The 12,513-nt window shown below is 63.4% G+C and overlaps 5 protein-coding genes across 5 annotated transcripts; 3 read left to right on the forward strand and 2 right to left on the reverse strand.

The window, feature by feature from the left end:
• Positions 1-493: 493 nt before the first annotated feature.
• MICPUCDRAFT_63726 (uncharacterized protein) lies at positions 494-3,485 on the forward strand (the record flags this gene model as incomplete). Its single annotated transcript, XM_003063145.1, has 1 exon — positions 494-3,485. A coding segment is annotated over one exon (2,992 nt), but the record flags the coding sequence as incomplete, so codon positions are not given.
• Positions 3,486-4,660: 1,175 nt separating this feature from the next.
• MICPUCDRAFT_63728 (uncharacterized protein) lies at positions 4,661-6,706 on the forward strand (the record flags this gene model as incomplete). The annotated part of the gene is given in 2 exon segments (XM_003063146.1): positions 4,661-6,646; positions 6,649-6,706. The coding sequence occupies 1 exon segment, from the start codon at positions 4,661-4,663 to the stop codon at positions 6,224-6,226; it is 1,566 nt and encodes a 521-aa protein (XP_003063192.1). The 3' UTR covers positions 6,227-6,646; positions 6,649-6,706.
• A 186-nt stretch (positions 6,707-6,892) lies between these two features.
• On the reverse strand, positions 6,893-8,339 carry MICPUCDRAFT_63729 (uncharacterized protein; the record flags this gene model as incomplete). The annotated part of the gene is made up of 1 exon (XM_003063350.1): positions 6,893-8,339. One exon carries the CDS (start codon positions 8,337-8,339, stop codon positions 6,981-6,983), a length of 1,359 nt encoding a protein of 452 aa, XP_003063396.1. The 3' UTR covers positions 6,893-6,980.
• A 171-nt stretch (positions 8,340-8,510) lies between these two features.
• On the reverse strand, positions 8,511-9,753 carry MICPUCDRAFT_63730 (uncharacterized protein; the record flags this gene model as incomplete). The annotated part of the gene is made up of 2 exons (XM_003063351.1): positions 8,511-8,798; positions 9,094-9,753. The coding sequence occupies 2 exons, from the start codon at positions 9,751-9,753 to the stop codon at positions 8,511-8,513; spliced, it is 948 nt and encodes a 315-aa protein (XP_003063397.1).
• A 477-nt stretch (positions 9,754-10,230) lies between these two features.
• MICPUCDRAFT_52987 (uncharacterized protein) lies at positions 10,231-12,380 on the forward strand (the record flags this gene model as incomplete). The annotated part of the gene is made up of 3 exons (XM_003063147.1): positions 10,231-10,990; positions 11,154-11,535; positions 11,726-12,380. 3 exons carry the CDS (start codon positions 10,231-10,233, stop codon positions 12,378-12,380), a joined length of 1,797 nt encoding a protein of 598 aa, XP_003063193.1.
• Between the last annotated feature and the right edge of the window lie 133 nt (positions 12,381-12,513).

Raw genomic sequence — 12,513 nt, forward strand, 5'->3', positions numbered from 1 at the left:
CTGCAGCGACACCGCGCCGAACCCAGAGGGGCCGATGGCGGTGAAGGACAAGTCGTGCCAAGACTCGAAGTTCAACCCGTCCGAGTGCGGTCTCGGACCGTGCGGCGGCGCGCCGACGACTATGGTGGTGTATTCCATGGCGTCGAACAAGGACATCGCCAAGGGAGGCGGCGTGACGTACGAAGGCGCCGGGAACGCGTTCGTGGAAGCGCGCGTCGTCTTGGCTCTCGCGTTTTCCGCGGATTGGACGATTCGCGCGCAAGGGCTAGGTTTCGACGGGCGCCTTCAGATTCGACGCCGAGGCGAGACGATTCTCGCCGTCGACGCGAGGGAACAAACCGGCGACAGCGTCGCGATCGAGACGGTCGTGAACTTGATACCCGGGACGTACACCATCCTCGCGTACGGCGTGTACGACGCGCAAGCTGAGGCGACCGCGCGCGAGGGCAAATACCTCCCCGCGATTCTGTTCAAAGAGCCGAAGTATTGCAACATGACCGAGTTCACGCCGATCAAGGCGGGGGCATTGGACTGCGTCGTCCCCACTCCGCTCGACGCGGACCCGGACGGGATCCCGACCGTGGAGAAACCGGAGGTGAAACCTCCGGCGTCGAACTCTGACACCGCGCCGGACGGCTCCGTAGTATCGACGGACCCGACATTCGACGGCGCGTTCCTGGACGTCCACATGGCGCCCACGGAGTTCCACTTCAAATTTAAAGGCCAGTTCACTTTGTTGTTCCTGAAAGTCACGATCGACATCTCGATCAAAACCGGCTCCGCGGACGAAGGCGGCGGGATCCACGCGTACTTTGGGTTCGCGATGGTGGATCCGAGTAGCGGAAAAGATATCTGCACGGTGTTTGGGACGTTCGACCTCACGCCGCTGGATTTCAAAACGCTCACTTCGCCATCGATCTCCGCGTTGCTCGGGACGAAGGTCATGATGGGGCTCGGGTTCAAGCCGGATATGATTAACAACATCATCGCGTCGATGGAGCCTCCGGTGAAGACTGCCATCGAGCTTTTTCTTAGACCGATCACGTGGACGATCTCGAAATCGCTCGCGGTCTTGACCTCTTTGATCGACGAACTCGAGAAGGCGTTGAAGGCATACCACAAAGTCGTGGACAAGGTCGAGAAGATCTTAAGAGAAGAATTCGCGAAGGCGTTGGATAAAATCACCCAGGCGCAGAAGAAGCTCCAAGAACTCGAGAACCAACGGACGTATCTGAAACGTCGGATCGATCATTACTACCCGATCGCGCACGAGCCGTGCAGTCCGCACTGGGGCAAGTGCTGCTGCTTTAAGGTTTTCGGTCACAGGATCTGTTTACCCGCGATTTACTTCACGAACAGCGGGTGCTTGGGGCGTCTCCCGCAGAGAATCGGGGCACTCATCATCATCGGTGTTTGCGAAATCGCGCGCGCGGCACTGTGGCTTTTCAAAAAAGCCGCGAACGCGCTGCTAGAACTTGCGAAGAAGATCGTCAAAGCCGCGATGGACGTCATCATCGCGCTTCTGAAAATCCCGGAGGGCATCTTACTCGCGGCGAAGGCGGCGTTGGAAGTCGCCGCCAAGGCGATCGCGTTGGCCATCAAACCGTTCGCGCAATTCGACATCTTCAAGCCGTGCATCGGGTGCATACGCTTCGACGACTCGTGCTTCTGGGCCGCGTTCCACAAGTGCCAGCTCCTCAGGATCTTTGAGATTGCGTGCTCGATGGCGTACTCACCGGGCATCGTCGCGTTCGACGCGGTTTTCCACATCATCGTCTTAAGCAAAGACATCGACATCGAGGTGCACTTTTCCATGTCCATCTCCGCGCTGCTCGATTTCTTCAAGGACTTCGTGATGAAAGTGATCAAGGACATGATGAAGGCGCTCATAGACGCGTTCACGTGCGACACGTCCGTGAAGTCGTACTCGGACGAGTCCGGCGACGCGAAGGACGCAATCAACAATCACATCCACGAGATGGAAGCGAAAGCCGCGAACGCGCAAAGCGCGACTGAGAACCAAGCCGCGAACGCGCCCACGTCCGCCGCGCTCGGGCTCGGGTACGCCGCGACGGGCGCGGGCATCGTCGCCGCGCTCGCGTCCCTCGGCGGGCCTCGCGTGGAGGTCCCACACGACGCGGCAGGGAACCACGTCGTGCGCGAGATTCGCGGTGGCGGCGTGCACTCGAAGCTGTGGCATCCGAGAGCGAGCGAGGGCGGCGGCGGCGACGAGTGGCGCGATCCGTCGTCGTTCGGCCACGGCGTCGGCGTAGCCTACGTCGGGAATGCGTTTGGCCGGGTCGATCTTCTCGAGGTTGGCGTCACCGCGGGCGCGCTCGCGTCGCGAACAGAGCGCGAGCTGCACGCTCACGCGAGTCTAGCCGCGCATCTCGGGGCTTTGATGGCGACGGCGTGGCCCGCGCACGCGGCAGCGCGCGCGCACCTCGAGGACGCGAAATCTAGTTTCGAATCCGACGCGGGGACGACGACTAACGCTCGGTTCCGCGCGATGCTCGGCGTGGACGCGAACGACCTTCGACGGACCTCCGCAGACCCCGCGAGCGAGCTCGTCCTCGCGTTCGAGCACCTCGCCGCGAGCGAAGACGGCGCCTTGGGTCTTTCATCGCCGCGGACGACCGCGAGGAAGGACACGTTCGGAGGGTTAAAAACGTCGTACGCGCGCGGGGACGAGGGCGAAGGCACGCTTCACTCGGCGCTTTCGCGTTTGATGCCTGACTTTGCAGAGGGCGTCGACGAGGCGAGACGCGCGGCGCCTGACGTATTCGCGGCGTGCATGCCGTCGCCGGACGCGCCGTTGCGCGCGGCGGCGGCGGCGCTCGGCGCGAAGGGCGAGGAACCGCTCGCGGTGGCGGCGCGTCACGTCGACGCCGCGGACGCGGTCGCCGCGCGCCTCGGCGCGACGCGCGCTCGCCTCGAGTCTCTCCACACGGAAGAACCGGAGGCGGCTCGAGCGGCCGTCGACGCCGCGCTCGGCGCGGCGAGAGACCCGTGCGCGGTCGCGGGCACGATCGCGGCGCTGCACTGCGGCGCGCTCAAGGCGGGGATCACGCGTTGGGGCGAGACGATGACCGGGTGCGCGCACGCGCTCGACGTTCTCGCGTCGCCGAAGTGCGCCGCCGGCGTCGACGACGCGGACGCGAGAGATTACTTCCCAGGTTCCACTGCGAACAACGCGCACGGTCGCGCGCACAACGGCATCGACGCGCGCGCGTGCGTCGAGACGGTCGTGAAGCGCGCGATGCCGTGCCCAGAGCGATGCGGCGACGCGTTTCTCGACATGGCGTCCGCGTGCGGCGGGGTCGTTCCTCGCGCGGGACGGTGGCGCCACGACGCGCCCGAAGCGGACGCGGCGAAGTGCTCTGTTGCGGTGTCCGCGACGCACGATTCGTGCCAAACGCACCGCGCTTGCCGATCCATCGTCGAGGCTGTGCCTTTGATTGATTCCGTGTACCTTTCCACGCGACGGTCGCGATATGCGCGCGCGCACAAGAACCGCCAGGCGCGTCTCGGCGTCTTCGACGTCAAAGACGAAGACTTGGCGCCTCCGCACGATAAACTCGACTGGGCGGATCAAAACGTGTGGGGTGCGATCCCCGAAGAGCTGTGTCACGACGACCGGCTCGAGCTGGACGCGCGCGGGAACAATCTTCAAGGGAAGCCGCCGTCGTGCGCGTGGGAATCCGCGAAGGCGGGCGGCGCCGTGATGCTCTCGCGAAACCGCCTGTCCGGGGTCATGAACCCGCTAGGGGACGTCCACACCGTCCACGCCGGGTTCAACAAACTCAGCGGCGACGCCGGGGACGTGTTTGGCAAGGCGGTCGAGAACGGTCTGAGGAAGCTGATCGTGAACGACAACAACTTCACGTCGAGGGATGGCCTCGCCCGCCTCGGCGGCTCGAAGAGGCTCGAAGTTCTCGACGTGAGCTCGAACGCGCTCGGCCCCGCCGGGTCCGCGACGCTCGCGAACGATCTCGCGTCGTTCCCCGCGCTGACGCGCTACGACGTCGGCGGTAACGCATGGGACCACGCCGCGATCGCGCGCTCGGTCGTGACCGACGCGAACGCGAAGAAGAGACCGGAATACGTCGCGTTGCACGCGCAAGTCACGCTGCCGGCGCGCGACGCGCTCCTGGACATGTGCGGCCACTGCCCCGGGTTCGAGGCGGACATCGGCGAGAACAAGCCGACCGCGAGCGCGGCGGTGAACCGCTGCATCGCCACGAACGGCTGCGAAGGGTACGGCACGCACGCGGAGACGAACCCGGCGGTGACGTCGTACGCCCCGCGCGTCCTCGACGCGATCACGTGCGCGATTCGCGCGGCGATCGAACCGGAAATCGTGAACAAGGCGTCGAGACGCGCGGCGAAGCTGGCGGAGGACGCCACCGCCGCCGGGGACGATTCGTTCATCCAACCGCCGTTCACGCGGACGGTGACGGGGTACTCTCGATGGGATGTCACCCTGGTCGAGGGTTCCCCGGAGCCGCAAGCCAACGGCGACGGGTTCGTGTTCGCGTACACGCTGACGCCGTCGACGCGGCACGGGCCCGTCGCCGACGGGGCGCTGCTCGAGGCGCTCGAAAAGTTGAAATCGCTCCCGCCAAAGGCGTTCACGCGCGCGACCGAGGAGTGCGCGGGGATGAACGACCTCACCCCCGGCATGGACGGCCGCGTGCATCGCGCCGCGGCAAAGACGCGCGACCACTTAAAGTCCGCGAAGGTGGAGACCAGAGGCGCGTGCCCGGTCGGGAGGATGGGCGCGAAGTGCGACTACGCGTGCGCGACGTCGTGGTCGCGAACGGCGACGCATGTGATGGAAAGAGGTGGTCTCAACATTTTCAGCGACGCGGAACTGAGCGGCGAGGCGAACCCGCACGCTGGGTTCCGCGGCGCGAAGACGGAGTTCATCCCTCCGAGGGAGCTCTACCCGCACGCGCCCGGGAGCGATTCGGAGCGTTCCAAGGCGCTCATCACGCGCGCCAGCTTGGGCGACGGCGACGACGACTACGACGACGACGCGTCGACCGAGTGCACGCGTCAAGACGCCGCCCGCGGTCTCTGCTTCATCGGCTCTCTCGACCCGATTCAAGCGCACAGCTACGTGCGCGATTCCACGCGCACGCCAAGGCCGGTGCTCGCGTACGAGCTCGACCAGTGCACGTCGTCGTGCCGCGGGCACGCGAACCTCGCCGTGCACGAGTGCAAAATGTGGTTGCTTGACAAATCGCACGCGCGACAGAAATCGACGTGCCGCGCGTCGATTCGCGACATGCTGCACCGTTGCGGCGTGCACTCGCACGATCACTACGGCGAGCACAGCGTCCGCGCGTGCGAGGGCAAGGCCCAGCGCGCGTTCGTCAAGCTCGGCGCGCCGAGGAGCGAGCACGAGAGCGGATGCGAGACGTGCGGGGTGGTGCACTACTTCGAAGCGCACGGGTTGCGCGACGCGGAGCATCACCCGGACACGGGCGCGTCGCTCGGTTCCGCGTTCGTGAAACACGAGCGCGTGAACTTTGAAGACACGCAGCTCGCCGGGCACGCGCGCCACGCGCGCGCGCTTCACGACCGGTTCGAGCGCGAGGAGCGCGAGAAAGCGGCCGCGCTCGGCGACGAAAAGGAGGAGGAGGAGGCGACGACGACGAACGACGTCGACTTAGACAACGACGAAGTTTTCACTGAGGACGCCGACGCGCTGCGGATGCCGGCGTCGACGCACCACTCGCTCGCGCGCGAGACGACGTACGAGCACTCGCTCATGTTCCCTACGTGTTCCGTGAACTTGCACTGCACGCCGCGGTGTTACACGCACGTCCATGGCGTGTTAATGCGACGATGCATCGCGTGGATCGAAGGCGACGATAATGAAAAAGACGGATGCGAAGAAGCGATCGAGGACGCGCCGAGGGCGTGCCTCGAAAACGAACGCGTCGACTGCGTCGACTCCGTCGCGACCGGGTTCAGAGCGCTGCTCGATCCGACCGCGATGATGGCGACGGCGACGATCGACGAGGAGGAGGACGCGCGAACGACGGCGAAGGCGCTCGACAGCGGGCTCAAGCTCGCCGACGCCGACGCCGACGCCGAAAAAGAAAAAGAAAAAGAAAAAACCAAAAAAATGAAAACGACGACGCCGCCGCCGCAGGTTGCGGGGCGACCGACGAAATCAGTCGCCTCGACGACACGCGCGACGCCGCTCGACGAATAGAAGAAGACGGCGGCGACGACGGCGCTGACAACAAAGCACGACGCGAGGGCGGCGGCGGCGACGACGACGAAGACGACGTTGGATGCCAAATTGGGCGTCGAGTCTGGGACGTCTTCTGCGACGTTTACGCTTTCGATTTCGCGCGGCGCGCTCGCGAGCGCCGCCGTCGGAGGCGTCGCGTGCGCGGTAGCGCTCATCGCCGTCTTGCGACGCGCGAGGAACGGCGAGGGCGTCAGAGGCGACTATGGCGACGATGACTCGTGGAAGCCGCTCAGAGGAAATGCAAATGCGATTGGCTATGGCACCGCGACGACCTCCTCTCTGACGGGACGAGGTCGATCCACCGGAGAGGATTCGTACGGAACGAGTAGATGACACTTCACGTCGAGCTCACAGTTCATAGAGTACAACCTTGAGAAGTTTTAGTTATTCTAGCAAGACCAGCGATTATCAAGTACGAAGGTATACTGTAATTAAGACACTAACAACTTACTTCTGGAAGTACCTTCGTACTTTCGTACTGCAATATGATATCACCGTTTGCAAATCTGTTTTGGTACCTGTATTTATTTTTAACCCGGGTCGCACGCGCGGTCGCTGATGTGGTTGAAGGATCGATCCCTTCATATTTAAATAACCTTTCACTCTGTCAGCACTATGCACGTTCTGTTGTACCCTAAAATTTGTTAAACATCATCGCGCCCGCCGCGTGGAAACGAAGCGGACTCGCTACTCGCTCTCGCCGCTAGACTAATTAATCGAGGTAGGACGACGGGATCGGGGGAAGCGAACCGGGGGACGCGGACACGCCGTCGTTCGATTCACCCGTCGCGGCGAGCTCCCCCGCCTCCCCCCCCGCCGTCTCGCCTCGGGACTTCCTCTGGGTGCTCCAAATCAAGTTGCACGACTCCAAATCAATCCCGCTCGGTCTCGCGCTCGCGCTCGCGTCGCGCGCCGCCGGCGACGGTCGCTGAACCGGAGCCGGAGTCGCCGCCATCACCAGGAACGGATTGTTCGCGTTTGTCACAACCACGGAGCTGTCGTCGGCGTCGTCGTCGTCCGTGAGTTCATTTTTATTCCTCGTGAGAAACGAGCCTGCGATTTTCATCGCCGCGTGCAACTTCTTTCGTCTCCTGATGATGTTGTACGCGAAAATCGCGCCGACGATGCCGAAAAAGATTAACGCGGGACCGGTCATCACCTCGATCGTGATCGAACTCGTGTCCTCGGTCGCGATCGTGCCGCACCCGGGCAACGGCGCGTATTCGTTCATTAACGTGGAGAGATATCCGTTCGTATCCGCGACGCTGTTCACCCAGTACGAGAGCGCCTCGGCGTATTCCTCTCTCACCGGCTGCCCGACGCCGAGCGGCATGACAACCTCGCTGAACTCGTACTGGCACATGTCGTCCTTACTCCTAGTGCCAAAGTACGCGTCCCATTCATTGGCGTAAATGCGCTCGATCAAGAGCGCGATGTCGCAGTGCTCTTCCCTCAGCGCCCTCGCGACGTCCTCCCCGGCCATCGGGACTGGGTAGTACTGAATCGATCCCCCGTAGATGCGAAACGCACTATCCTCCATCGCCTCCGCGACGCACACTTTGCACGTCTGCGCGACGCACTGCTCCATCGAGGTTATCCCGGTCTGCGTCGAGTCGTCCGCGACGATGTTCGCCGTGAGCTTCGCAGAGTATATAAAAAACGTGAGAAGCGTGAACAACGCGAGCGCGAGTTTGATGACGTTGGCGCTGGAGTTCCGCCCCCCCGTGAGCGGGTTATCGTTCCCGTCTCTCGCGACGTTAAACTCCAGCGTCGCGAACTCGAGAACGGCGCCGAACACCATCGCGCCGAGGGACTTGACGGTGTCCCACGCCCTGGTCTTGAGGTCGTCGCCTGGTTTGCTGTCGTCGTAGACCTCGTGTCCGCCGCGAATCGCCGAGTACGAGATCCCAGTCGTGACGATGACGGCGAGAATGAGCAGCCACACTCCGGTAGAGAACGGATTCACGATGAGGGCCACCTGCTCCGCGAACGTCGTCGTCGACATGTCTACTTTGTACATCAGCTTTACGTCGTCGACTTGCACGTCCGTGGTGAACGTCGTCAGCTTCATGCGAGCCTGCGTCGTCCAAAAGTCTCCGACGCAGAAATCTGAGGGTCGTTCCACGCGAAGCGACGTCGGGGTGGAGTTCAGGGGTGCGTCAGATGGAGTCGTGAGGCGACGAGGTCGGCGGGCGTTGAAACCGTGGGGTTGGCGGAGAGAAACGACGGACGGGCGAAGTCCTCAAGGAACGGCGTGCACCGCGCGAACGGGGTCGTACGGGGACCGGCGTGACGAAAACGCGCCCAAGAGGCCGTCCGCGACGTCTTGCACGCACGCGGTGTACTTGGACGAGTGCGCCTTGAGCGACCCCTCGCTGACCGTGTTCCACTGGATCGTGAACCCAGCCTCGAGCGCGACGCGCTCGTACAAGTCCACCCAGATCCCTTTCGCGTCCGCGCCGGAGGGCAGGTTTCCGTAGGTCGTGTATCCCGTCGTCACCATCGCGTTCGTGGCCGTGTCCACGACGTACTGAGGGTCGTTTTCCATACGAGGTGACGTCGGGGTGGGTGGCGTTCAGGGGGTGTCAGATGAAGTCGCGAGGCGTCGCGGTGCGTCGGGATTAAAACCGAGGGGCGATGGGCGGAGAGAAACGCGAGCGGGGGGCAAAGTCCTCGAGGAACGGCGTTCACCGCGCCGACTGAGTCGCACGGGGACCGGCGTGATGATAGGACGGAGGCGGAGGCGGCCGGGAAGTAAAGTCCTTAAGGATCGGCGTTCACCACGCGAACGCGGTCGTATGGGGACCAGTCAGCCCCAAACGCGCCTGATCCGGCGGGTACGAGAGGATGGGCACCGCCGCGCGCAGCGTCTTCCCTTTGAGATTGTCCAGCTCCCTGGTGTCCCACGAGCTCCCGTCGCCGCCGCACGTCGCGTACGAGTAATACGCGAGCCCGGACGCGTCCTGAAGTATCTGCGTCTCCCCGAACCGAAGCCCCGCGCTGGACGCGCGGCACAAGGCCGGGTCGACGTAGCACCACTGCTCCGCGCAGTACGCCGGCGGCGACGCGACGGCGGCGTCGCAGTACGGCTCCAGGCCGGAGTCGTGCGCGGCGCATGTGAGGCCGTAAGTGGCTGGGTAGCACTGGACCTCGCCGGCGACGTCGACGCGATTGCACGCGGCGTTCGTCCCGCTGTCGATGCCGAGCAGACTCCAAGTGATCGCGGTGAGGCACGGGCAGCTCGCGTCCTCAGCGGAGACGCGCGCGATGGGCGCGGCGGTCGCGAGGACGACGACGACGACGACGACGAGCGCGAGGAGGGAGGGGGGCGCGCGCGGCGAACGCCGCGCGCGCCGTGTGCGCGTCCTCATCCCGCGGACCGAGACGCGATTACGACTCTGACGACCAGGACCCCCCCTTCGCGCGCCGCTCCTGCTGCTGCTCGCGGCGCGCCTCGGATATCGGAGAAACACGTCGTAGCCCATTGCGGTCACGGGCTCATGACGGGTCAAGGGGTCAAGGCTGAGCCTCGACTGTACCTTCGTAACGTTTTTCACCCACCGCTCGGTTTCAACATTTGATCGCGACAGTACGTGTACACGTACGTTGTAGACTAAATACGCAGGTACGAAGCTTCGTACGATAGCTCTAAGCTAGACTAGTATCATACGAGTACGAAGGTACAGCTCTAGTAGGGTCCTGTAGCCTGGTTGCGTGTGCACTTGTCCAGCACTGCCGCGCGCGAGGTCTCGTCGTCCAACGCGTCCGACGCCGCGCGCGGTCTCCCACGACGTCCCGTCGCCGCCACAGGTTTCGGACACGCCCACGAGCGATACGCGTCGTCCCCGTCAACTTCCAGCGGAGCCGCGAGAGCGTCGTGTCGTTCGCCCGCGCGGCCGAGAGCGAGCGCGAATTGAGTTTTCAATTCGGCACCGCGCCGCGTCGCGCGACGTCCGCGCGCGATGACGACGGGCGGCGCCACCGACGGCGACACGTGGCTGGTCGTCGCCCTGTGCACCTCGCAGACGGTCGTGGGGGTGTGCGTGCTCGCGCGCGCCCACGTTCGCGCGTTTTGGGCGCGTTGCTCGGGCACGGTGTCCGGACTCTTCCATCGCGAAATCCACGATCTCCTCTCGATATTGTCGCCGCAATCGAGCGGCGCGCATCGGACGCGGTCGCGGAAGACGCGCGTCGACTCGTTCGCGCGCGACGACGACGAGAACGCCATGAAGAGGAAGAGATCGCTCTCGAAGGAAAGCGGTTTTGGCGGCAGCGGCGGTAATTCAATCTCAAAACGCGACCGCGACCGCGAGGAACGTGTGCACTTCGACAACCTCGTGGGCGAGGTCTTCAGCAAGCAAAAAGAGCTCCTGCACTCGAATGTGATCAAGCACACGGTGATCGCGGAGAGGGAATTTGTCACCGCGTATCGCGCGTCCCTTCGCAATTCCACGTTCACGTCTCACGTGCGGAGCGAGCAAAATTTCGTTAGAAACAACGACGACGCGAGCCTGCGGGTTCCGCCGAAAGGGACGCCAGAACGCGCGATGTACACGATAAAGGCGGTCACGCTGTTGAACGTCCTGTGGCACAGTAAGCCCGTCGCGCACGCGGTGAAGGACGCGTGCGGACTCGCGTTTCTCGCGGGCGCCGCCGCGTCGGCGGTGTGGTATGCGCACATCGCGTCAGGCGCGTCCCGCACACTGGTCCCCATACGACCGCGTTCGCGTGGTGCACGCCGTTCCGTGAGGACTTTACTTCCCAGCGTTTCTCTCCGCCCACCCCACGGTTTCAATCCCGACACACCGCGACGCCTTTCAACTCCCATCTGACGCACCCCTGAACTCCACCCCGACGTCGCTTCGTACGGACCCTCCACACGCAGACACGGCGTCGAAGCTCATCGTCGTCGTGGAAAAGTCGTTGGCCGAGGTGCTCGTCGGGTATCGATTCTTTCCCGCGTTTTTACTGCTCGGGCTCCTGACGTACATCGTCGAGCGATGGCGCGATTTTCTGACGAACTGCCACACCGTGCAAGCGCGACTTCACGACATCGGCGTCGCCGTCGGCGCCGCGATCGTCGACCCGAGCTCCTTGCGCGTGCGTAAGAAATTGTACACGTTGTATCGATACATGAACGTCGCGCACGCGAAGACGTACGCGAGCGTGTGCGCGGCGCTGCCGCAGAGTAGCCAGGCGTGCATCGCATATCGCCTGCTCACGGATGAGGAGGTGAATATTCTAGAAGCGGTGGAGAACAAGTCCAGGTGCGTTCTATACACCGGTCCCCATGCGACCGCGTTCGCGTGGTGCACGCCGTTCCTTAGTGAGGAGTTTCGCGTGCGTTTCCCTCCGCACACCCCTCGCTGCTTTCAATCCCCGACCTCGACGTCTTTAAACTCCACCTGACGTCTTTGAACTCCAACCCGACATCGCTTTGTATGGAACGACCCTCAGGGACGTCGTCATCACGTGGATCGGCGCGGTAATCGAGGACTTGATACGGTCGAACGACGTAAGAGAGCTCTCGATACACTCGATGCTCGTCCCGGAATTGCGGGGGATATGCGCGCGACACATGGACTTATTCACGCGCAACATGCCAAACGTGTGGTTCGCGACGTGCCACGTCATCGTTAACTACCTCGTCATCCTCCAGACGTTGTACCTCTCCGTGCAGCTCGACCCGGCCCAGGTCATTGAATCCGGCGAGACCTCCGACCACAGAGAGGTGTTGTTCACGTACGTCTTTTGCAACTGGGTGTTTTCGTTCATGCTCGCGTCGACGTACTGGGTCGCCTCGAGCATGGTGGAGGTCCTCGCGACGCCGTTTGGGTACGGAGACGACGCGTACAACGCGGACGCGTTGCTCGCGTCCACGGACCGCATGTTGTTCGCGTCACTGCGCGCGAAGTTTAATCTCGACGCCGCGGACGAAGGCGCGAGGCGACGGAACGCGCGGAGACGATGGTGGAGAGCGACGATGGAATACAAGGGCGAAAAACACCTCGCGCGGTCGTTCGATCACGACGACGGCGACGGCAAGAGCGCGCTTTCAAGTCTCGACAAAAACGGCGACATCGGTTTCTTTGACGTGGTGAAACAGCTGTGATCCGACGAAGCGCGCGCGCTTCGCGCTCGAGCTGTTAGGCAAATGTCCCCGTATCATCTCGTGTTGTAATATGACACCATGTTGTACGACGGATCCTCCCTCGAGACGCGGCGGCGGCGGCGAAGGTAGGTTT

The sequence above is a fragment of the Micromonas pusilla genome, assembly GCF_000151265.4.
Source record: "Micromonas pusilla CCMP1545 genomic scaffold MICPUCscaffold_14, whole genome shotgun sequence".
Lineage (NCBI taxonomy): Eukaryota > Viridiplantae > Chlorophyta > Mamiellophyceae > Mamiellales > Mamiellaceae > Micromonas > Micromonas pusilla.